This window comes from Panulirus ornatus, chromosome 12, assembly GCF_036320965.1.
Source record: "Panulirus ornatus isolate Po-2019 chromosome 12, ASM3632096v1, whole genome shotgun sequence".
In the NCBI taxonomy this organism is placed as follows: domain Eukaryota; kingdom Metazoa; phylum Arthropoda; class Malacostraca; order Decapoda; family Palinuridae; genus Panulirus; species Panulirus ornatus.
This window is the reverse complement of record NC_092235.1, coordinates 34,143,311-34,169,347: the sequence shown is the minus strand read 5'-3', so window position 1 is coordinate 34,169,347 and position 26,037 is coordinate 34,143,311. Positions and strand designations below refer to the sequence as shown.

Below are 26,037 nucleotides of genomic sequence, written 5' to 3'. Positions count from 1 at the left end.
CCTCTGTAATCCCTTTGCGCTACCACTCACAGGAAGAGCACGGGGTGCACAATAAATTTTCGTGAGATACCGTTACAAATCAAATCGTCAGCCAACTGCCTCGCAGGCCAGAAATTACATCACATACATGCGAGACTCATGTGAATGGAGACGCTGTCCAGCTAGTCATTTACGTTTGGACTCAAACTTATACTAATTAGATATGTTGAAGAAAGGAGGAATGATATTCCTCTGTTGTATAGCAATTCATGCCCTCCATTTTACTCTTTACTCCTCCCATACTCCCGACCACTTTTCATATTTCCAATATTCTAGGAACAACTTTCTCCTCACCAAAGAAAATATTTCCCCGACCATAGGTATATCACCCTAGCAGCCAGAGATCCAAGCTTTCCTCTCACTGTATCCCTCTCAATAGCTCCCGCTCACCAGTAGCATACTATGCCGGATATACTATACTGTCCCAGCATCAAATAATTTTTATATTGACATGGAAATGTAGGAGTTAGTAGAAACTGTGACAGCCTTTGTATAGTATAAAAATACAGTACTTTTCAGTATAGGTTTACCTCAGTGTGAGACGCTACCACCTACTTAGTCTCCGTTGATGGAAGATGCTCTGTAAGTGTAGACAGTGATAAGTCACACTAATATCCCAGTCGTCAGGATGATAAGGGACGATGTTGGATGAATATTAGGAATGACTAGTTCAACATGACAATAGGCAATTAAGTAAGAATATTAGGAATGACTAGTTCAACATGACAATAGGCAATTAAGTAAGAATATTTAGTGGCTCTGGTTATAATGCCTCAAATGAGAAGTACAATTACTTGTATTCTACCACTGAGTATCATGGGTTGTTATGGTATGTAATGAAATCATTAGCATATATAGATCTGATAACTCACCAGGGTATTTCAGTGATTTCTGTTTCAGACTGTATAATATCATGTGTTAGACTGTATAATGTCATGAGTCACTGTATAATGTCATGTGTCAGACAGTATAATTTCATGTGTTTTACATAGACTGTTTGACCGTCTTCAACAGCTGGAAGAGATCAGCAAGTTCCTGATGCCTGGCCAGTACAACAACATGATCTGGTTCTACCAGGAGTGTGACGACAGCCTGGACGATAATGTCATCCAGGAGGAAGATGACCCCGAGAGCAAGGTAAGACAGGCGAGGTCAAGGGTTAACGTAAACGTGAAGGCGCCAAGGAAGCAGGCAATGTAAATGTTGATACACACACACACACACACACACACACACACACACACACACACACACAACACACACATACACACATACATATTCTTATTTCTTTATTTTGCTTTGTCGCTGTCTCCTGCGTCAGCGAGACAGCGCAAAGAATCAGACGAAAGAATGGCCCAACCCGCCCACATACACATGTATATACATGCACGTCCACACACGCAAATATACATACCTATACATCTCAACGTATACATATATATACAAACAGAGAAATATATATATATACACATGTACATAATTCATACTGTCTGCCTTTATTCATTCCCATCGCCACCTCGCCACACATGAAATAACAACCCCCTCCCCCCTCATGTGTGCGAATTAGCGCTAGGAAAAGACAACAAAGGCCACATTCGTTCACGCTCAGTCTCTAGCTGTCATGTAATAATGCACCGAAACCACAGCTCCTTTCCACATCCAGGCCCAACAGAACTTTCCATGGTTTACCCCAGACGCTTCACATGCCCTAGTTCAATTCATTGACAGCACGCACCCCTGCCGCAAACCTACATTTACTGAGAACCAATCACTTTCCTCTCTTCCTACACGTACACATGCCTTACATCCTCGATAAAAACTTTTCACTGCTTCTAACAACTTGCCTCCTACACCATAAATCCTTAATACCTTACACAGAGCATCTCTATCAACTCTCCCATATGCCTTCTCCAGATCCATAAATGCTACATACAAATCCATTTGCATTTCTAAGTATTTCTCACATACATTCTTCAAAGCAAACACCTGATCCACACATCCTCTACCACTTCTGAAACCACACTGCTCTTCCTCAATCTGATGCTCTGTACATGCCTTCACCCTCTCAGTCAATACCCTCCCATATAATTTACCAGGAATACTCAACAAACTTATACCTCTGTGATTTGAGCACTCACTTTTATCCCCTTTGCCTTTGTACAATGGCACTATGCAAGCATTCCGTCAATCCTCAGGCACTTCACCATAAGTCATACATACATTAAATAACCTTACCAGCCAGTTAACGATGCAGTCACCCCCTTTTTCAATAAATTCAACTGCAATACCATCCAAACCCACTGCCTTGCCGGCTTTCATCTTCTGCAAAGATTTTACTACCTCTTCTCTATTTACCAAATCATTTTCCCTAGCCGTCTCACTTTACACATCACCTCGACCAAAACACCCTATATATGTTACTCTATCATCAAACACATTCAACAAACCTTCAAAATACTCACTCCATCTCCTTCTCAGATCACCACTACTTGTTATCACCCTCCCATTAGCCCCCTTCACTGAAGTTTCCATTTGTTCGCTCGGCTTACTCACTTTATTTACCTCCTTCCTAAACATCTTTTTATTCTCCCTAAAATTTAATGATACTCTCTTAGCCCAACTCTCATTTGCCCTCTTTTTCACCTCTTGCACCTTTCTCTTGACCTTCTGCCTCTTTCTTTTATACCTCTCCCACTCATGTGCATTATTTCCCTGCAAATATCGTCCAAATGCCTCTCTCTTCTCTTTCACTAATAATCTTACTTCTTCATCCCACCACTCACTACCCTTTCTAACCTGCCCACCTCCCACGCTTCTATTGCCACAAGGATCTTTTGCGCAAGCCATCACTGCCTCTCTAGATACATCCCATTCCTCCCTCACTCCCCTTACGTTGTTTGTTCTCACCTGTTTCCATTCTGTACTCAGTCTCTCCTGGTACTTCCTCACACAAGTCTCCCTCCCAAGCTCACTTACTCTCACCACTCTCCTCACCCCAACATTCTCTCTTCTTTTCTGAAAACCTCTACAAATCTTCACCTTCGCCTCCACAAGATCAGACATCCCTCCAGTTGCACCTCTCAGCACATTAACATCCAAAAGTCTCTCTTTCGCGCGCCTATCAATTAACACGTCATCCAATAACGCTCTCTGGCCATCTCTCCTACTTACATATGTATACTTATGTATGTCTCTCTTTTTAAACCAGGTATTCCCAATCACCAGTCATTTTTCAGCACATAAATTTACAAGCTCGTCACCATTTCCATTTACAACACTGAACACCCCATGTACACCAATTATTCGCTCAACTGCCACATCTCTCACCTTTGCATTCAAATCATCCATCACTATAACCCGGTCTCGTGCATCAAAACAACTAACACGCTCACTCAGCTGCTCCCAGATCACTTGCCTCTCATGATCTTTCTTCTCATGCCCAGGTGCATATGCACCAATAATCACCCATCTCTCTCCATCAGCTTTCAGTTTTACCCATATTAATCTAGAATTCACTTTCTTACACTCTATCACATACTTCCACAACTCCTGTTTCAGGAGTAGTGCTACTCCTTCCGCTGCTCTTTTCTTCTCACTAACCCCTGACTTTACTCCCAAGACATTCCCAAACCACTCTTCCCCTTTACTCTTGAGCTTCGTTTCACTCAGAGCCAAAACATCAGGTTCCTTTCCTTAAACATACTACCTATCTCTCCTTTTTTCTCATCTTGGTTACATCCACACACATTTAGACACCCCAATCTGAGCCTTGGAGGAGGATGAGCACTCCCCGCGTGACTCCTTCTTCTGTTCCCCTTCACTGGGGTCCGACCTATATCAGTAGCTTTTTCGAGACGCCAGGAGTTAACCATCGACCTAAACTATCCCACCAGTTGGATCATTGGATGACGCCTGATTGAACTTGCCATCTTCACATTCGACCTACCATCTTCACACAAGAATGTCAGCTTCCAATTGATTTAGAAGTTAGGTATATTAGATAACTTATCAGCAAACAAGAGAACCACCAACACAGTGAGAAATGTTAACGAGTGCTCAACTCTGTAGTCGATCATTGTAAACATCATGATACTTACACCATCAGCAACAGCACAACCCTCACTATGCAACACCTGTCACCCTGACACTGACATACACCAACAACACCAGAATGGCCCCTACCATAACATACCTGTCTCCCTGAGACTGATATACACCACCAGATCCAGCACAACTCTTACCTGTGACCCTGACCCTAACATACAACTGCAGTACCAGCAGTCCTCACTATGCCACATCCGTCACCCACACTCCCCCATCTCCACTGCCAGACGCTCGTCACACCTTGCAGTAGCCAGTGTTCGTATAGACCGATACTATTGTGAATATTGTAAACAATGCATGAAGAAGTGCTCAGTTATAAAAACAAACAGTTTAGTTATGTGTATGTCATCTACTGTATTACTGTAACCTAATCAATGTTAAACTAATGTTAAATGCTAAACTTAATATTCATCATCAAACACATGAAATATGTCTGTCACAGGATTACACTTCAACCAATGTGCAACTTTTCAACACTTAGTGTTCCACTAATCACTATTAAATGTATAGATTTTGACCATCGAATTTGTCCTGGGAGATTTCCTGTATATCTGTCACTTTGACCACGTAGATGTATCTTACTCACGTGGTTGTCCAAAGTGTAGAAGTATCCAGCCCCATCTCGATCTTAGGTCGTTTTGTGATTCATTAACTAGTTACTATTATGACCCAAAATTTTTGAAATGCCTAGTTTGTATATTTTCAACCGAATGGCTACCTGAACTCGATAAACTCCATTTCTATTCATCAATCATTTATTTACTTATATGTACTCAGACACATACACAGCTCACGAGGGTGCCTAAACATACTTATATAAGTTATTCTGACGTAGTTAACGAAATTCAAGTTAAGTAAATGTAAATTGATGAGGATATGACAGTGCAGGAAGGTGTCAATATGACCATTAATGGTCTAGCAAGAAATAAGCTTTAGGATTCTGTCTACGAGTCGACATCATCCCAGCCTGCCGCCAGAGTCCCACATATGGGAACAGTCAAGGAGGCCAGCTCTCTGCTAGCAGATATTAGAATAGCTTGTATATATATGTAGGAGATAAAACACTTAGCAACCTGTTCATATACTACATAAGACCAAAACTAGAATATGCTCAAGTTTGGTCAATGTACTTAAAGAAGCACAAAGAGCTAACAGTGAAGGTCCAGAGGAGGACAACGAATAAAGTACCAAAAGTAAGAGAACCCTATGAAAGGGAAAGGTTAGATTTTGTAAAGTTTCCGCCTTGGAAGAGAAAAGAGTGAGGGATGACTGGATTATAACCTTCAAATCCTTGAAACAGATCGATGACGTGGAACGTGAACAGTCCTTCGAAAGATTTTAGGATTAAGCAACCCGATGAAATGAAATAAAGCAAATAACATGTTAAGAATGTAAAGAAGTACCTCGATAACATAAAAGTGGTGGATGAATGGAAAAGAATGGCTGAGAACATGGCCATTGCAGAGAGTACACATAGGTATAAGAGGTTGTATGATAGCAAAGAATGTTCAAGTGATGAAGCTCCACGAGTGTGAACACTCTCTTCCTGTATAGTTTAAATAGGAAATCATAATCACTATATTGATGCACACACACACACACACACACACACAGCACCAAAACACTAACCTTGACTCTCAAGCTTCGTATAACTCCACAAACCAAAGAAGCCATATCTCTGCACCTCATCTTTCCCTCTCAGCTACAGACTGATTTGGGTACAAATGAAAGGGAATGCGAGATATGGGAGATTGTTATTGCTTATTCATCTGGCTTTGAGAAAGATGACGAGAGTTAACTGTTTTGGGATCGGCCGAGTGTGTCAGAATTTTTGATGCAAGAGATCGAGTATTAGTGATTGATGATTTGAGTGCGAGAATGCGTAATGTGGCAATTGACATGGGTGAGTAAGAATGGTGAGAAGGTTATGGAGTTGTGTGCTGAAAAAGGACTGACGATTGGAAATACCTGGTATAAAAACAAGTATATGTAGGTGAGTAGGAACGACGTCTGACTCTTACCTGGTGGAGACAAGGTTGAAGATTTGTAGGAAAAGAGAAAACATTATGAGTGAGACGAGGGTTGGAAAAGAGACCTGTGAGAAGAAATACCAGGAAAGATTTGACGTAGAATCACATAGGTGAGAGTAAACAAAGCTAAGGGAGTAGGTGAGGAATGGGAAGTACTTAAGGAAGCAGTGCTGGCTGGTGCAGGAGAAGCGTGTGGCATGCGGAAAGTGGGAGGTAGGCAAGGGATAAAGGGTACCGAGTGGATGGATGACGAAGTAACTTTGATAGTTGAATAGAAAAGAGAGATATACGGCGATAATTACAGGGAAGGAGTGCAATCAATAGGGAGACGTACAAAAGAATGCAGCAGGAGGTCAAGAGGAAGGTACTGTAGTTGAAAATAGCAGGACGAATGAGAGTTTGGGTGAGCGAGTATCAGTTTACTTCAAAGAGAAAAATATGTTTGGAAGGTGTTTGCTCGTATGAAGACAGCAAGAGAATAAATGGGGAACTGGTAACAGACAATGATGGGATGAGGAGATGGAATGAGCATGTTAAAGGACTGGTGAATGCGTTTGATGAAATGATGGTAGATGTAGTGTTTTGGTCGGGGAGGTGTGCGAAGTAAGAGAGAGGTTTGATGAAGAGATAATGGGTAGTGAAAGCCTTCGTTAGACAAATCGTAGTAAGGCGGCTGGAGTTGATGGTATTGCCGCTGAATTTCTGAAGAAAGTAGATGACTGTCTTCTTGACTGTTTAGTTAGGATTTTCAGTGTATGTATGGATAATTGTGAGGTGCCTAAGGACTGGCGAAATGCATTTATAAACCAAAGCAGGACAAAGGTGTGATTGAATTACAAAGGCATAAATCTGTTGAGTGTAACTGCTTGGGGAGACTGGTGACTGAAAGGATGAAGATATACACAGAGTATCAGACTGGGGCGGTTGAAGATTTGTAGATCAAGTGTTTATTTTGAAGAATGTGTATGAGAAATACTAAGAGAAACAGTAGGATATGTATTTGAAATGCATGGATATGGAGAAAACACATGATAGGGTTGACAGAGATGCGTTGTGGAAGGTCTTACAGTCATAGGGTTTTGGAGGTAAGCTACTAGAAGCAGTGAAAAGTCTTATTAAAAGTGTAAGGTGAGTGTGAAGTAGGAGGAAGGGGAGAGTGATTGGTTCCAGGTGAACGCCGGATCTGCGGTAAGGCTTTATTATATCACCATGGCTTTTAATCTATACAATGGTTAGTGTAGTGAGGGAAGTAAATGCAAAGGTTTTGGAGAGAGAAGGGTGAGTCTGAACGAATGAGGGTGCCTAGGTGGATAGATAGTTGAAGTATGCTGATGACAAAATTGGTAGCTGATTTGGATGAAAAACTTCAAAAGTTGGTGACTAAATTTGGGAGACATTTGAACGGAAGAAGTTGACAGTGAATGTGAATAAAAGCAAGGTTATTAGGTTTAGCACGGCAGAGGGGCAGGTTATTGTGGGTGTGAGTCTAAACAGAGGAAATTTGTAAGAAGTTAAGTGCTTTTTGATAACCGAGAATTAAATGACATTGAATGTAACCATGGAAACAAAAATTGATCATAGGGTGGATGAGGAGGCGAAGGTTCTAGGAGCAGTGAGGAATGTGTGAAATGCGAGATAATTTCCTAGGAGGGCAGCAATGTGGGATTTTGAAGTTATAGTACTCCCTGCGATGTTGTATGGATGCAAGGCATAGGGTATAGATAAGGATGTGCAGAGGAGGGTGGAAGTGTTGAAGACTGAATGTCTGGGGCCATTATGTGATGTGAGAGGATTTGATCGAGCAAGTAATAAATGAGTAAGAGAAATTTTTGGTAATAGCATAAGTGTGGACGAGAGAGGGTGTGCTGGTATGGTTTGGACATATGGAGAGACTGAATGAGGAAAGGTTGACGAAGATGATATATGTGTCAGAGGTGGAGGGAACGAGAAGTGGGAGACCAAACTGGAGGTGGAAGGATGGAGTGACAAAGATCTTGAGTGATCGGGGCCTGAACATACAGGAAGGTGAAAGGCGTGTACGGGATAAAGTGAATAGGAACGAAGTTATACTGAACCAAGGCATGTGAAGTTTCAGGGGGAAACCGTGGAAAGTTTTGTTGGGCCTTGTTGTAGATGGGGAGCTGTGGTTTCGGTGGATTACACACGACAGCTAGAGAGTGAGTGTGAGCAAATGCTGCCTTCTTTATCAGTTCCTGGCACTACCTAGCTAAAATGGGAAACAGCGAACAAGTTGATAAAAGAGAAATTTCAACATCATAAACCTTGCATTTTGTTTCTGTCCTTTTTTTGTTGTTGATATTTGTATGCTTTTCAAGACCTCGTCTCCATTATGCATCAGTGGTGATGACGCATTTCGTGTCTGTCATTGTGAATATATTCTTGAACTTATGTAATCCATCACGTATCCCCCTCTACTATTCGTCTTCTGAATTCCTTAGCCTGATTACGAGTTTTTTATTCACAATTTTGTCCTGGTGATTTTTTTTGTCGTGTCATGTCCTCCCTTGTCCGCTATATCCTTTTCAAAGTTTCTCTGTTTCTTCTTTCTTATTCTGCCGAGCTCATTTCTTGCTTTCTTTTACCTTCCAACTGCTGGCTGGCTAGAGTGCTCATTATACTTCCTCCAAACTTTTTGACGTCTATTATTAACCCACATGTCTCCCTCTTTGATTAAACCACATCTCTTCCTCTTTTGATGTTTCTTTTGTGTCAGAAGGTAAAGGTGCTCACTTGATGTAAACTTTACAGAACCTCCCATAGGAATACCCTGGGTCGTGTCCACTGAACACTGTTACCCAGTTCATGTTGCCACAGAAATTGTTTGGCTGTATAGTTTTCACGATTATTTCTCCTCTTTGGATTTGGTTTCATCTTCCATCCTTTTACTTTTACGTTTACCACATAATCACATTAAAGCAAGGAATGATCACTTTTTCAGGTGGCGCATTATACATGATTTGGCCAATTTCCATGCTATATTGTGTCGGTATTTCCTAGTAATGGTGGCGTATAAACACTTGATTCGAGGTAAGACTTTGTCTCTATGATTCTCTAGCTCTATGAGAATTCAAATTTCTCAGTCTGTCTTATCCAAGTTAGATATCCCAGTTTTTAGAACCGTTCTTTATGTAAAAATCCTGTACCCCATCTCGCTGGTTTCATATACCAACGTAATCTTTCCTTCATAATATTCCTTCTATATTCATTTGCTCTGGCTCTTTAAATTTTTTTGGAAGATTATGAATTGTAATCATCATTATGCCATAATCCCATGGCTGATATCCCGTTTAAGTACTGTAAGAGCGAGCCATGTACCTAAATATTTCGAAATTTATGCTGCCATTATACAGAGGACCAATTCTTTCTCCATCCTTTATGCTCCCTATTCCTTCTTCCCATCGTGTATCCCATGAGTAGATCACGAACGTCTGACCTTAGCTCTTTTGAAAGTTTTGTCTCCACTATTCCAGTATTACTAGGTTTACTTTCTCTGATTGTAATTCAGTTGCCTTCCATCGGCCACCAACCCATCTACAATCCTCACTGTACTACGATGGGAATGTTGTACCTCTCTCTCTCTCTCTCTCTGGTCTGATCTGATTCATCTTACTTTTTTGCCACTTGCTACTCTCTCTCTCTCTCTCTCTCTCTCTCTCTCTCTCTCTTGGTTTGTTATTCTGAGCAAGCATTTCTCTGAACTCTCTTTTTGGTCTTTTTTCTATTGTTTTGCTTCCTGAGCGTCTCTATAATAGCTAGTTGTATGTCAGAAGAGATTCGTGTTGTCATGCTTGTATTTCCTGTTTTTCTTAACTTGTGTTGCATCTTAACATGTATTTGTCCAGTCCTTCGCATCAAATATTTTTTTGACTTGTTCTTCTCCTCTCGCTTCTCTTTCTTCCTTGTTTGGAAGACATGCCTCTTCCAGCCGAGATCATCACAAGCAGGCGTTATATAACTTCCTTTTGTACGACTTCGTTGATTTCTTCATTTACCCATAATTCTTTTATTTCTTGAGCCGTGCTTTCCCCTTTTCCGCATTCATAACTTTATCTGAAATCTGCTTTTTCATGGCCTCACTGATTTCTTGATCGACTTGGGCCGTTTCGAGTCTCGTCCACAGTTCCTTGCGTTTGTTTAACTCTCGTGTCTCTGACTGTATGCACTGCTTCCCTAATGTTTTGTTCACACTGTCTGCTTCGGAGTTCTCAAAGTCCAATTCCTCTTGAAATCTTCTGCCTTGTGACTATCTTCAGCCTCAGAATCAACTTGCTTCTCCTCTTGCATATTGTACGTTTACCCATTATTGTATATTGTATGCCTCATGTCTACCCATTATTGTATGCCTCATGTGTACCCATTATGAGAGAATCATCTCATCTCTATATTTTAGCGTAAAGTTTGTTTGTTTCTTGTGCTTTCCGACATTTTTCCTATTCACTAATAGCCTCTTATAATAACGTTGCTTGTCCTCAAGATTGCATATTCTAATTACAAACTCATTAATTTTGCCACTACTCTGGGCACAATTATGTCAGGTCTTCCCTCTTCATTTTCTCTTGAGGAAAAATCAAAATTAGTGTGTTTATTGCGTCATATTTTCCTATCTGTGTCTGTCGTGAGGTAACATGATGGCTCCTCTCTGCCCTGAGTTAGGTTTGAGACAGGCTGTCCCGAGGGTAATAACAGGCTTACCTCAGCCTAGTCTGACTGACTGGTCTAATTTTCCCTGCCTTGGCTGGAGGGTCCGTGTTTGCTCGGTGCCTACAGTGCCACAGGTCTTGACGTCTTCCCCCAGTTGCCTAAGAATAACATTACTTCATTTATTGGTTCAGAATAGAATCTATGCAGAGAAACATGGCCAGTTGGCAGGCAGTCTGTTGGAAGAGCTGCCTATCAGTTCTAAATCTTTTTTTTCACTCTATTACAATATAGTATCTTTTATAAACTTTTATATCTATAATTTTACTCACACTATCCGCTGGTTACATATTCTTGATATTCACAATTATTTAGGCCTAGTTTTAGTATACGGAACCTGGCAACACTTCTCAACAGCCGATCTAAACTGTCCAGTCATTTTATCCTTACTGGTCTGCCATCTAGGTCTCTCTCTCTCTCTCTCTCTCTCTCTCTCTCTCTCTCTCTCTCTCTCTCTCTCTCTCTCTCCTCACCTTTACAAACAGGCCTGCAGAAGGTCTACTCCGCCCAAATCTTAACGAGGAGATGGAGGTACGCTCTTATTTCAGGTATCAGTATGTCTGTATAGTATGGAGTTTTGCACTCGTGGGGGCCCCATTTCTTGTGTGTGTGTGTGTGTGTGTGTGTGTGTGAGGGGTTAAGATCGCAAGTTTTCTGCTTTTTGTGTTTTATGATTTATTTACTAACATACTTTGGAATTTCATATTAACACAATAAGTCTTCATCTAACCGGCTTCTCCACTTCACTGGTTTCTGACTGAGTTCAACACAGCCATTCTTCGGGACACATGTGGTTGTGCCATAATCATTTTTGCAACATCAATGACTTTGTGGAAAATAAATGGTGTATAAGCAGACTATACTCTCTTTATTTGGGTCTGTCTTTAAAAATCGATGACTGGTATCGTACCGCAATATGTACGAAATCCGGTTTGGGAATAAATGAACAAAAAAATGCAGGAATTACATATTTGATGACGTCTGATATTCAGCTATAAAACAACAAAATCTAGATGTGAAAATTACTGAGAAATTGTAGTTCTATGCAAAAGAAAATATGATTATGACCATTAAACTGCAAAGTAATACCATCGGACTGTTTTTGGACGCTCGCGGCTTCCAATTTCTGGGCCCCGTACTGAGCGTAGCGATCAACCGTCACCTGCCGTTCAACTGTCGACATCAGCCGATAATTGTTCGCTTACCTTTGCTTCATAGCAATGGCTTTGATTTCATAACTGTTCAACATTAACAAACGTATACGCACGCTATTTCTTAAGAAAGATAAGGAAAAACAAGTGAATTGTGCATATACAAGTGTATATTTTAGCGACGCTATCCACATACCCGATACACTGTTTTTCAAACGCTTAAACATGTTTACAGTGTAATTTCTAAATTTGTTTTCTAGTCAAAGATTACGATTTTGGCTCGTGAGGATTAATCTCCTCCCTCATTGCCCAGTGAATTATAACAATAATCTTGATAGAGAGTTGAGACCGGTTCATGAGTAGTGAGGCCCATGCCTAGGGCCCCGTATAGAGCGTAGCATAAATAAGGATAAATAATATCAGTTGTCGATATTTAACGGCAGGGCCGAATTAGGATATAGATCATCAGAGGAGGCTAGATGAAGCATTCGATAACCAGTACCAAACATGTAGCAGATATTATGGCTTAAAGCTTAGGAAGTTGAGCCCATCAGGCCTTTGTAAAGCCAAGATCTTGGAAAACCCAGAGTTTTTCATTCTATTTTGGATATGCGGCCTATAAGACCACAGCTTGATCATCCAGTCAGTTATGTAGTCACATCAAAATTACAACTAAATCATTTGTCAGAAGTCTATCTTCTATGGTCGTTTTCCCTGCGATTCTGGCATAAAAAGAATTACCGCAATGCATCTATCAATACACGTTAAACTGTATTTATTAGAAATTATCGAAATCATCGTTGCCCTTATATAATGGCAAAAGAACAAATATCGTTTAGTTATGTTCTGACATTACTGTGAGTTTCATAGTCAGGTATGCTAGATGAAAGGTCACAAGAACACAGTTTTGTCTCCACCAGGTGCCGTCCTCGCCCCTTCTGTCCCAGCCATCCAGCGGTCCCTCACGCCGCAGCTCCACGGTCAGCGGCCCAACAGAGCTCCACCACTCCCGCCGTAACTCCACCGCCACCGAGCACACTGACGATGGTATGTCTTAGGCTATGGACTCACCCACTTACCTTACTTTCATCTCTGACACACCTGACGATCCGTCAACCTTATTGCCTATATAACGGTGATAATACATTCCGTTTGCCACACACCAGGAATACGTTAACCATAGTTTCAGGTTGCACGAAATAACATTTACTGCTTCATCTGGCATGTTTTTGGTAAGTTTCTATGCAACCCCGGCCAGGCCGTAACAGGCGGGTGCACCTTGAAGAGCTCAGACCCAAGGACGAATTATCTTTCTTCTTCATAGCACGGTTGAGGTAAGTTGTCGTCTTTCATAAAATTCAACTGTTTATGAAAAACCTGAAAATTACTATTGTATGAAATACATCAGTCACAGTATTCATTGCACAACTAAGCTAGGTCATTTATCACATATTTACATATACATACAGAATATATATATATATATATATATATATATATATATATATATATATATATATATATATATATATCTATATATATATATATATATATATATATATATATATATATATATATGGAAAAGTGTGTGGAAGAAGAAAGTTAAGAGTAAATGTGAATAAGAGCAAGGTTATTAGGTACAGTAGGGTTGAGGGTCAAGTCAATTGGGAGGTAAGTTTGAATGGAGAAAAACTGGAGGAAGTAAAGTGTTTTAGATATCTGGGAGTGGATCTGGCAGCGGATGGAACCATGGAAGCGGAAGTGGATCATAGGGTGGGGGAGGGGGCGAAAATCCTAGGGGCCTTGAAGAATGTGTGGAAGTCGAGAACATTACCTCGGAAAGCAAAAATGTGTAAGTTTGAAGGAATAGTGGTTCCAACAATGTTGTATGGTTGCGAGGCGTGGGCTATGGATAGAGTTGTGCGCAGGAGGATGGATGTGCTGGAAATGAGATGTTTGAGGACAATGTGTGGTGTGAGGTGGTTTGATCGAGTGAGTAACGTAAGGGTAAGAGAGATGTGTGGAAATAAAAAGAGCGTGGTTGAGAGAGCAGAAGAGGGTGTTTTGAAGTGGTTTGGGCACATGGAGAGGATGAGTGAGGAAAGATTGACCAAGAGGATATATGTGTCGGAGGTGGAGGGAACAAGGAGAAGAGGGAGACCAAATTGGAGGTGGAAAGATGGAGTGAAAAAGATTTTGTGTGATCGGGGCCTGAACATGCAGGAGGGTGAAAGGAGGGCAAGGAATAGAGTGAATTGGAGCGATGTGGTATACCGGGGTTGACGTGCTGTCCGTGGATTGAAGCAGGGCATGTGAAGCGTCTGGGGTAAACCATGGAAAGCTGTGTAGGTATGTATATTTGCGTGTGTGGACGTATGTATATACATGTGTATGGGGGGGGTTGGCCATTTCTTTCGTCTGTTTCCTTGCGCTACCTCGCAAACGCGGGAGACAGCGACAAAGTATGATAAAAAAAAATATATATATATATATATATATATATATATATATATATATATATTTTTTTTTTCATTTTTTATATTTTGCTTTGTCGCTCTCTCCCGCGTTTGCGATGTAGCGCAAGGAAACAGACGAAAGAAATGGCCGAACCCACCCCCATACACATGTATATACATACACGTCCACACACGCAAATATACATACCTATACATCTCAATGTACACATATATATACACACACAGACACATACATATATACCCATACACACAATTCACACTGTCTGCCTTTATTCATTCCCATCGCCACCTCGCCACACATGGAATACCATCCCCCTCCCCCTCATGTGTGCGAGGTAGCGCTACGAAAAGGCAACAAAGGCCCCATTCGTTCACACTCAGTCTCTAGCTGTCATGCAATAATGCCCGAAACCACAGCTCCCTTTGCACATCCAGGCCCCACAAAACTTTCCATGGTTTACCCCAGACGCTTCACATGCCCTGATTCAATCCACTGACAGCACGTCAACCGCGGTATACCACATCGTTCCAATTCACTCTATTCCTTGCCCTCCTTTCACCCTCCTGCATGTTCAGGCCCCGATCACTCAAAATCTTTTTCACTCCATCTTTCCACCTCCAATTTGGTCTCGCACTTCTCCTCGTTCCCTCCACCTCCGACACATATATCCTCTTGGTCAATCTTTCTTCACTCATTCTCTCCGTGTGCCCATACCATTTCAAAACACCCTCTCCTGCTCTGTCAACCACGCTCTTTTTATTTCCACACATCTCTCTCACCCTTACAATACTTACTCGATCAAACCACCGCACACCACATATTGTCCTCAAACATCTCATTTCCAGCACATCCACCCTCCTGCGCACAACTCTATCCATAGCCCACGCCTCGCAACCATAGAACATTGTTGGAACCACTATTCCTTCAAACATACCCATTTTTGCTTTCCGAGATAATGTTCTCGACTTCCACACATTCTTCAAGGCTCCCAGAATTTTCGCCCCCTCCCCCACCCTGTGATTCACTTCCGCTTCCATGGTTCCATCCGCTGCAAGATCCACTCCCAGATATCTAAAACACTTTATTTCCTCCATTTTTTCTCCATTCAAACTTACCTCCCAATTGACTTGACCCTCAACCCTACTGTACCTAATAACCTTGCTCTTATTCACATTTACTCTTAACTTTCTTCTTTCACAAACTTTACCAAACTCAGTCACCAGCTTCTGCAGTTTCTCACATGAATCAGCCACCAGCGCTGTATCATCAGCGAACAACAACTGACTCACTTCCCAAGCTCTCTCATCCACAACAGACTTCATACTTGCCCCTCTTTCCAAAACTCTTGCATTCACCTCCCTAACAACCCCATCCATAAACAAATTAAACAACCATGGAGACATCACACACCCCTGCCGCAAACCTACATTCGCTGAGAAACAATCACTTTCCGCTCTTCCTACACGTACACATGCCTTACATCCTCGATAAAAACTTTTCACTGCTTCTAACAACTTGCCTCCCACACCATATATTCTTAATACCTTCCATAGAGCATCTCTATCAACTCTATCATATGCCTTCTCCAGATCCATAAATGCTACATACAAATCCATTTGCTTTTCTAAGTATTTCTCACAAATATTCTTCAAAGTAAACACCTGATCCACACATCCTCTACCACTTCTGAAACCACACTGCTCTTCCCCAATCTGATGCTCTGTACATGCCTTCACCCTCTCAATCAATACCCTTCCATATAATTTACCAGGAATACTCAACAAACTTATACCTCTGAAATTTGAGCACTCACTCTTATCCCCCGTACCTTTGTACAATGGCACTATGCACGCATTCCGCCGATCCTCAGGCACCTCACCATGAGTCATACATACATTAAATAACATTACCAACCAGTCAACAATACAGTCACCCCCTTTTTTAATAGATTCCACTGCAATACCATCCAAACCTGCTGCCTTGCCGGCTTTCATCTTCCGCAAAGCTTTTACTACCTCTTCTCTGTTTACCAAATCATTTTCCCTAACCCTCTCACTTTGCACACCACCTCGACCAAAACACCCTATATCTGCCACTCTATCATCAAACACATTCAACAAACCTTCAAAATACTCACTCCCATCTCCTTCTCACATCACCACTACATGTTATCACCTCCCCATTAGAGCCTTTCACTGAAGTTCCCATAATCTCCCTTGTCTTACGCACTTTATTTACCTCCTTCCAGAACATCTTTTTATTCTCCCTAAAAGTTAATGATACTCTCTGACCCCAATTCTCATTTGCCCTCTTTTGCACCTCTTGCACCTTTCTCTTGACCTCCTGTCTCTTTCTTTTATACATTTCCCTGCAAAAATCGTCCAAATGCCTCTCTCTTCTCTTTCACTAATAATCTTACTTCTTCATCCCACCACTCAATACCCTTTCTAATCAACCCACCTCCCACGCTTCTCATGCCACAAGCATCTTTTGCGCAATCCATCACTGGTTCCCTAAAGACATCCCATTCCTCCCCCACTCCCCTTACTTCCATTGTTCTCACCTTTTTCCATTCTGTACTCAGTCTCTCCTGGTACTTCCTCACACAAGTCTCCTTCCCAAGCTCACTTACTCTCACCACCCTCTTCACCCCAACATTCACTCTTCTTTTCTGAAAATCCATACAAATCTTCACCTTAGCCTCCACAAGATAATGATCAGACATCCCTCCAGTTGCACCTCTCAGCACATTAACATCCAAAAGTCTCTCTTTCGCGCGCCTGTCAATTAACACGTAATCCAATAACGCTCTCTGGCCATCTCTCCTACTTACATACGTATACTTAAGTATATCTCGCTTTTTAAACCAGGTATTCCCAATCACCAGTCGTTTTTCAGCACATAAATCTACAAGCTCTTCACCATTTCCATTTACAACACTGAACACCCCATGTATGCCAATTATTCCCTCAACTGTCACATTACTCACCTTTGCATTCAAATCACCCATCACTATAACCCGGTCTCGTGCATCAAAACCACTAACACACTCATTCAGCTGCTCCCAAAACACTTGCCTCTCATGATCTTTCTTCTCATGCCCAGGTGCATATGCACCAATAATCACCCATCTCTCTCCATCAACTTTTAGTTTTACCCATATTAATCTAGAATTTACTTTCTTACATTCTATCACATACTGCCACAACTCCTGTTTCAGGAGTACTGCTATCACTATACTTTGTCGCTGTCTCCTGTGTTAGCGAGGTAGCGCAAGGAAACAAACGAAAGAATAGCCCAACCCATCCACATACACATGTATCTACAAACACGTCCACACACGCACATATACATACCTATACATTTCAACGTATACATATATATATATATATATATATATATATATATATATATATATATATATATATATATATATATATATATATATTACAGAGGTATAAGTTTGTTGAGTATTCCTGGTAAATTATATGGGAGGGTATTGATTGAGAGGGTGAAGGCATGTACAGAGCATCAGATTGGGGAAGAGCAGTGCGGTTTCAGAAGTGGTAGAGGATGTGTGGATCAGGTGTTTGCTTTGAAGAATGTATGTGAGAAATACTTAGAAAAGCAAATGGATTTGTATGTAGCATTTATGGATCTGGAGAAGGCATATGATAGAGTTGATAGAGATGCTCTGTGGAAGGTATTAAGAATATATGGTGTGGGAGGCAAGTTGTTAGAAGCAGTGAAAAGTTTTTATCGAGGATGTAAGGCATGTGTACGTGTAGGAAGAGAGGAAAGTGATTGGTTCTCAGTGAATGTAGGTTTGCGGCAGGGGTGTGTGATGTCTCCATGGTTGTTTAATTTGTTTATGGATGGGGTTGTTAGGGAGGTAAATGCAAGAGTCCTGGAAAGAGGGGCAAGTATGAAGTCTGTTGGGGATGAGAGAGCTTGGGAAGTGAGTCAGTTGTTGTTCGCTGATGATACAGCGCTGGTGGCTGATTCATGTGAGAAACTGCAGAAGCTGGTGACTGAGTTTGGTAAAGTGTGTGGAAGAAGAAAGTTAAGAGTAAATGTGAATAAGAGCAAGGTTATTAGGTACAGTAGGGGTGAGGGTCAAGTCAATTGGGAGGTGAGTTTGAATGGAGAAAAACTGGAGGAAGTAAAGTGTTTTAGATATCTGGGAGTGGATCTGTCAGCGGATGGAACCATGGAAGCGGAAGTGGATCATAGGGTGGGGGAGGGGGCGAAAATTCTGGGAGCCTTGAAAAATGTGTGGAAGTCGAGAACATTATCTCGGAAAGCAAAAATGGGTATGTTTGAAGGAATAGTGGTTCCAACAATGTTGTATGGTTGCGAGGCGTGGGCTATGGATAGAGATGTGCGCAGGAGGATGGATGTGCTGGAAATGAGATGTTTGAGGACAATGTGTGGTGTGAGGTGGTTTGATCGAGTAAGTAACGTAAGGGTAAGAGAGATGTGTGGAAATAAAAAGAGCGTGGTTGAGAGAGCAGAAGAGGGTGTTTTGAAATGGTTTGGGCACATGGAGAGAATGAGTGAGGAAAGATTGACCAAGAGGATATATGTGTCGGAGGTGGAGGGAACGAGGAGAAGAGGGAGACCAAATTGGAGGTGGAAAGATGGAGTGAAAAAGATTTTGTGTGATCGGGGCCTGAACATGCAGGAGGGTGAAAGGAGGGCAAGGAATAGAGTGAATTGGAGCGATGTGGTATACAGGGGTTGACGTGCTGTCAGTGGATTGAATCAAGGCATGTGAAGCGTCTGGGGTAAACCATGGAAAGCTGTGTAGGTATGTATATTTGCGTGTGTGGACGTATGTACATGTGTATGGGGGGGGGGGTTGGGCCATTTCTTTCGTCTGTTTCCTTGCGCTACCTCGCAAACGCGGGAGACAGCGACAAAGTATAAAAAAAAAAAAAAATATATATATATATATATATATATATATATATATATATATATATATATATATATATATATATATATATATATATATATATATATATATATATATATATATATATATATATATATATATATATATATACATACACAGACATATACATTTATAAACATGTACATAATTCTTATTTGCTGCCTTTAGTCGTTCCCGTCGCCACCCCGCCACGTATGAACTGACAACCCCCTCCCCCTGCATGTGCGCGAGGTAGCGCTAGGAAAAGACAACAAAGGCCCCATTCGTTCATACTCAGTCTCTAGCTGTCATGTATAATGCACCGAAACCACAGCTCCCTTTCTACACCCAGGCCCCACAGAACTTTCCATGGTTCACCCCAGACGCTTCACATGCCCTAGTTCAACCCACTGACAGCACGTCGACCCCTGTATAGCTCATCGATCTAATTCACTCTATTCCTTGAACGCCTTTCACCCTCATGCATGTTCAGGCCCCGATCGCTCAAAATCTTTTTCACTCTATCTATCAACCTCCCATTTGGTCTCCCACTTCTCCTCGTTCCCTACACCTCTGACACGTATATCCTCTTTGTCAATCTTTTCTCACTCACTCTCTCCATGTGACCAAACCATTTTAAAACACCCTCTTCTACTCTCTCAACCACACTCTTTTTATAACCACACATCCCTCTTAACCTTTCATTACTTGATCAAACCACCTTACACCACATATTTTCCTCAAACATCTCATTTCCAACACATCCACCCTCCTCCGGAAAACCCTATCTACAGCCTATGCCTTGCAACCATATAACATTGTTGGAACCACTTGATTCTTTCAAACATACCCATTTTTGCTTTCCGAGATAATATTCTCGCCTTTCACACATTTTTCAACGCTCCCAGAACCTTCGCCCCCTCCCCCACCCTGTGCCTCACTTCCGCTTCCACGGTTCAATCCGCTGCCAATTCCACTCCCAGATATCTAAAACACTTCACTTCCTCCAGTTTTTCTCCATTCAACCTTACCTCCCAGTTAACTTGTCCCTTAACCCTACTGTACCTAATAACCTTGCTCTTATTCACATTTACTCTCAGCTTTCTTCTTTCGCACACTTTCCCAATCTCAGTCACCAGCTTCTGCAGTTTCTCACCTGAATCATCCAGTTACGCTGTATCATCAGCGAACGACAACTGACTCACTTCCCAAGCCCTCTCATCCACAACAGACTGCATACTTGCCCCTCTCTCCAAAACTTTTGCATTCACCTCCCTAACAACCCCATTCACAAACAAATTACACAACCATGGAGACATCACGCACCCCTGCCGCAAACCGACATTCACTGAGAACCAATCACTTTCCTCTTCCTACTCGTACACATGCCTTACATCCTGTATAAAAACTTTTCACTGCTTATAGGAACTTGCCTCCTACACCATATATTCTTAATACCTACTACATAGCATCTCCATCAACTCTATCATATGCCTTCTCAAGATCCATATATGCTACATACAAATCCATTTGTTTTTCTAAGCAATTCTTACATATATTCTTCAAAGCAAACTCCTGTTCCACACATCCTCTGACGCTTCTGAAACCACACTGCTCTTTCCCAGTCTGATGCTCTGTACATGCCTTCACCCTCTCAATCAATGCCCTCCAATATAATTTCCCAGGAATACTCAATAGATTTATACCTCTATGATTTGAACACTCACCCTTATCCCCCTTGCCTGTGTACAGTGGCAGTATCCATGCATTCCGCCAATACTCAGGCACCTCACCATGAGCCATACATACAATGAATATCCTTACTAACCAGTCGACAACACATTCACCCCCTTTTTTAAATAATTCCACTGCAATACCATCCAAACCTGCCGCCTTGCCGGTTTTCATCTTCCTCAAAGCTTTCACTACCTCTTCTCTGCTTACCAACTCATTCGCCAAACCCTCTCACTTTGCACACCACCTCGACCAAAACACCCTATTTCTGCCACTCTGTCATCTAACACATTCAATAAATCTTCAATATGAATATATATATATATATATATATATATATATATATATATATATATATATATATATATATATATATATATATATATATATATATATATTGCTTTGTCGCTGTCTCCCGCGTTAGCGAGGTAGCGCAAGGAAACAGACGGAAGAATGGCCCATCGCACCCATATACGCATGTATATACATATACGTCAAAACACACAAATATACATACCTATCATCTCAACGTATACTTATGTATAAACACACAGACATATACATATATACACATGTGCATAATTCATACTGTCTGCCTTTATTCATTCCCATCGCCACCCCGCCACACATGAAATAGATAACCCTCCCCCCTGCATGTGCGCGAGGTAGTGCTAGGGTAAGACAACAAAGGCCACATTCGTTCACACTCAGTCTCTAGATGTCGTGTATAATGCACTGAAACCACAGCTCCCTTTCTACATCCAGGCCCCACAGAACTTTCCATGGTTTACCCCAGACGCTTCACACGCCCTGGTTCAATCCATTGACATCACGTCGACCCTGGTATACCACATCGTTCCAATTCACTCTATTCCTTACACGCTTTTCCTCCTCCTGCATGTTCAGGCCCCGATCACTCAAAATCTTTTTTACTTCATCTTTCTTCCTCCAATTTGGTCTCCCACTTCTCCCCTTTCCCTCCACCTCTGACGCATATATCCTATTGATCAATCTTTTCTCACTCATTCTCTTCATGTGACCAAAATTTCAAAACGCCCTCTTCTGCTCTCTCAACCACACCCTTTTTATTAGTACACATCTCTCTTATCCTATTATAACTTATTCGATCAAAGAACTTCACACCACGTATTCTCCTCAAACATCTCATTTCCAGCACATCCACCCTCCCCTGCACAACTCTATCTATAGCCCACACCTTGCAACCATATAACATTGTTGGAACCACTATTCCTTCAAACATATCCATTTTTGTCTTCCGAGATAATGTTCTTGACTTCCACACATTCTTCAACGCTCCCAGAACTTTCGCCCCCTCCCCCACCCTATGATTCACTTTCACTTCCATGGTTCCATCCGCTATCAGATCCACTACCAGATATCCAAAACACTTCACTTCCTCCGGTTTTTCTACATTCAAACTTACCTCTCAACTGACTTGTCCCTCAACCCTACTGTACCTAATAACCTTGCTCTTATTCACATTTACTCTCAGCTTTCTTCTTTCACACACTTTACCAAACTCAGTCACCAGCTTCTGCAGTTTCTCACTCGAATCAGCCACCAGCGCTGTATCATCAGCGAACAACAGCTGACTCACTTCCCAAGCTCTCTCATCCCCAACAGACTGCATACTTGCCCCTCTTTCCAAAACTCTTGCATTCACCTCCCGAACAACCCCATCCATAAACAAATTAAACAACCATGGAGACATCACACACCTCTAACGCAAACCAACATTGACTGAGAACCAATCACTTTCCACTCTTCCTACACGTCCACAAGCTTTACATCCTCGATATAAACTTTTCACTGCTTCTAACAACTTGCTCCCCACACAATATCTTCTTAATACCTTCCACAGAGCATCTCTATAAACTCTTCATATGCCTTCTCCAGATCAATAAATGCTACATACAAATCCATTTGCTTTTCTAAGTATTTCTAACATACATTCTTCAAAAAAACACCTGATCCACACATCCTATACCACTTCTGAAACCACACTGCTCTTCCCCAATCTTATGCTCTGTACCTGCCTTCATCCTCTCAATCAATACCCTCCCAAATACTTTCCCAGGAACACTCAACAAACTTATACCTCTGTAATTTGAGCACTAACTTTTATCCCATATGCCTTTGTACAATGGCACTATGCAAGCATTCCTCCAATCCTCAGGCACCTCAACGTGAGTCATACATTCATTAAATAACCTTACCAACCAGTCAACAATACAGTCACCCTCTTTATTAATAAATTCCACTGCAGTACCATCCAAACCTGCTGCCTTGCCGGCTTTCATCTTCCGCAAAGCTTTTACTACCTCTTCTCTGTTTACCAAATCATTTTCCCTAACCCTCTCACTTTGCACACCACCTCGACCAAAACACCCTATATCTGCCACTCTATCATCAAATGCATTCAACAAACCTTCAAAATACTCACTCCATCTCCTTCTCACATCACCACTACTTGTTATCACCTCCCCATTTGCGCCCTTCACTGAAGTTCCCATTTGCTCCCTTGTCTTACGCACTTTATTTACCTCCTTCCAGAACATCTTTTTATTCTCCCTAAAATTTAATGAAACTCTCTCACCCCAACTCTCATTTGCCCTTTTTTTCACCTCTTGCACCTTTCTCTTGACCTCCTGTCTCTTTCTTTTATACATCTCCCACTCAATTGCTTTTTTTCCCTGCAAAAATCGTCCAAATACCTCTCTCTTCTCTTTCACTAATACTCTTACTTCTTCATCCCACCACTCACTACCCTTTCTAATCTTCCCATCTCCCACTCTTCTCATGCCACAAGCAACTTTTGCGCAATCCATCACTGATTCCCTAAATACATCCAATTCCTCCCCCACTCCCCTTACTTCCATTGTTCTCACCTTTTATCCATTCTGTACTCAGTCTCTCCTGGTACTTCCTCACACAAGTCTCCTTCCCAAGCTCACTTACTCTCACCACCATCTTCACCCCAACATTCACTCTTCTTTTCTGAAAACCCATACAAATCTTCTGATCATTATATATATATATATATATATATATATATATATATATATATATATATATATATATATATATATATATATATATATATATATATATATATATATATATATATATATATATATATATATATATATTATATATATATATATATATATATATATATATATATATGTATATATATATATATATATATATATATATATATATATATATATATATATATTTATATATATATATATATATATATATATATATATATATATATATATATATATATATATATATATATATATATATATATATATATATATATATTTTTTTTTTTTTTTCTTTTATACTTTGTCGCTGTCTCCCGCGTTTGCGAGGTAGCGCAAGGAAACAGACGAAAGAAATGGCCCAACCCCCCCCCCCATACACATGTATATACATACGTCCACACATGCAAATATACATACCTACACAGCTTTCCATGGTTTACCCCAGACGCTTCACATGCCTTGATTCAATCCACTGACAGCACGTCAGCCCCGGTATACCACATCGCTCCAATTCACTCTATTCCTTGCCCTCCTTTCACCCTCCTGCATGTTCAGGCCCCGATCACACAAAATCTTTTTCACTCCATCTTTCCACCTCCAATTTGGTCTCCCTCTTCTCCTCGTTCCCTCCACCTCCGACACATATATCCTCTTGGTCAATCTTTCCTCACTCATTCTCTCTATGTGCCCAAACCATTTCAAAACACCCTCTTCTGCTCTCTCAACCACGCTCTTTTTATTTCCACACATCTCTCTTACCCTTACGTTACTCACTCGATCAAACCACCTCACACCACACATTGTCCTCAAACATCTCATTTCCAGCACATCCACCCTCCTGCGCACAACTCTATCCATAGCCCACGCCTCGCAACCATAGAACATTGTTGGAACCACTATTCCTTCAAACATACCCATTTTTGCTTTCCGAGATAATGTTCTCGACTTCCACACATTCTTCAAGGCCCCCAGAATTTTCGCCCCCTCCCTCACCCTATGATCCACTTCCGCTTCCATGGTTCCATCCGCTGCCAGATCCACTCCCAGATATCTAAAACACTTCACTTCCTCCAGTTTTTCTCCATTCAAACTCACCTCCCAATTGACTTGACCCTCAACCCTACTGTACCTAATAATCTTGCTCTTATTCACATTTACTCTTAACTTTCTTCTTTCACACACTTTACCAAACTCAGTCACCAGCTTCTGCAGTTTCTCACATGAATCAGCCACCAGCGCTGTGTCATCAGCGAACAACAACTGACTCACTTCCCAAGCTCTCTCATCCCCAACAGACTTCATACTTGCCCCTCTTTCCAAAACTCTTGCATTCACCTCCCTAACAACCCCATCCATAAACAAATTAAACAACCATGGAGACATCACACACCCCTGCCGCAAACCTACATTCACTGAGAACCAATCACTTTCCTCCCTTCCTACACGAACACATGCCTTACATCCTCGATAAAAACTTTCCACTGCTTCTAACAACTTTCCTCCCACACCATATATTCTTAATACCTTCCACAGAGCATCTCTATCAACTCTATCATATGCCTTCTCCAGATCCATAAATGCTACATACAAATCCATTTGCTTTTCTAAGTATTTCTCACATACATTCTTCAAAGCAAACACCTGATCCACACATCCTCTACCACTTCTGAAACCACACTGCTCTTCCCCAATCTGATGCTCTGTACATGCCTTGACCCTCTCAATCAATACCCTCCCATATGATTTACCAGGAATACTCAACAAACTTATAC

General features: G+C 41.3%; 1 protein-coding gene across 1 annotated transcript in view; it reads left to right on the top strand.

Annotated features, from left to right (window-relative positions):
- LOC139752246 (dynein axonemal heavy chain 5-like) overlaps positions 1-26,037 on the top strand; it is a 482,070-nt gene that overhangs the window by 73,675 nt on the left and 382,358 nt on the right. The window contains 2 exon segments of the mRNA XM_071668280.1: positions 1,054-1,176; positions 12,964-13,090. Coding sequence (XP_071524381.1) covers positions 1,054-1,176; positions 12,964-13,090 — 250 coding nt within the window.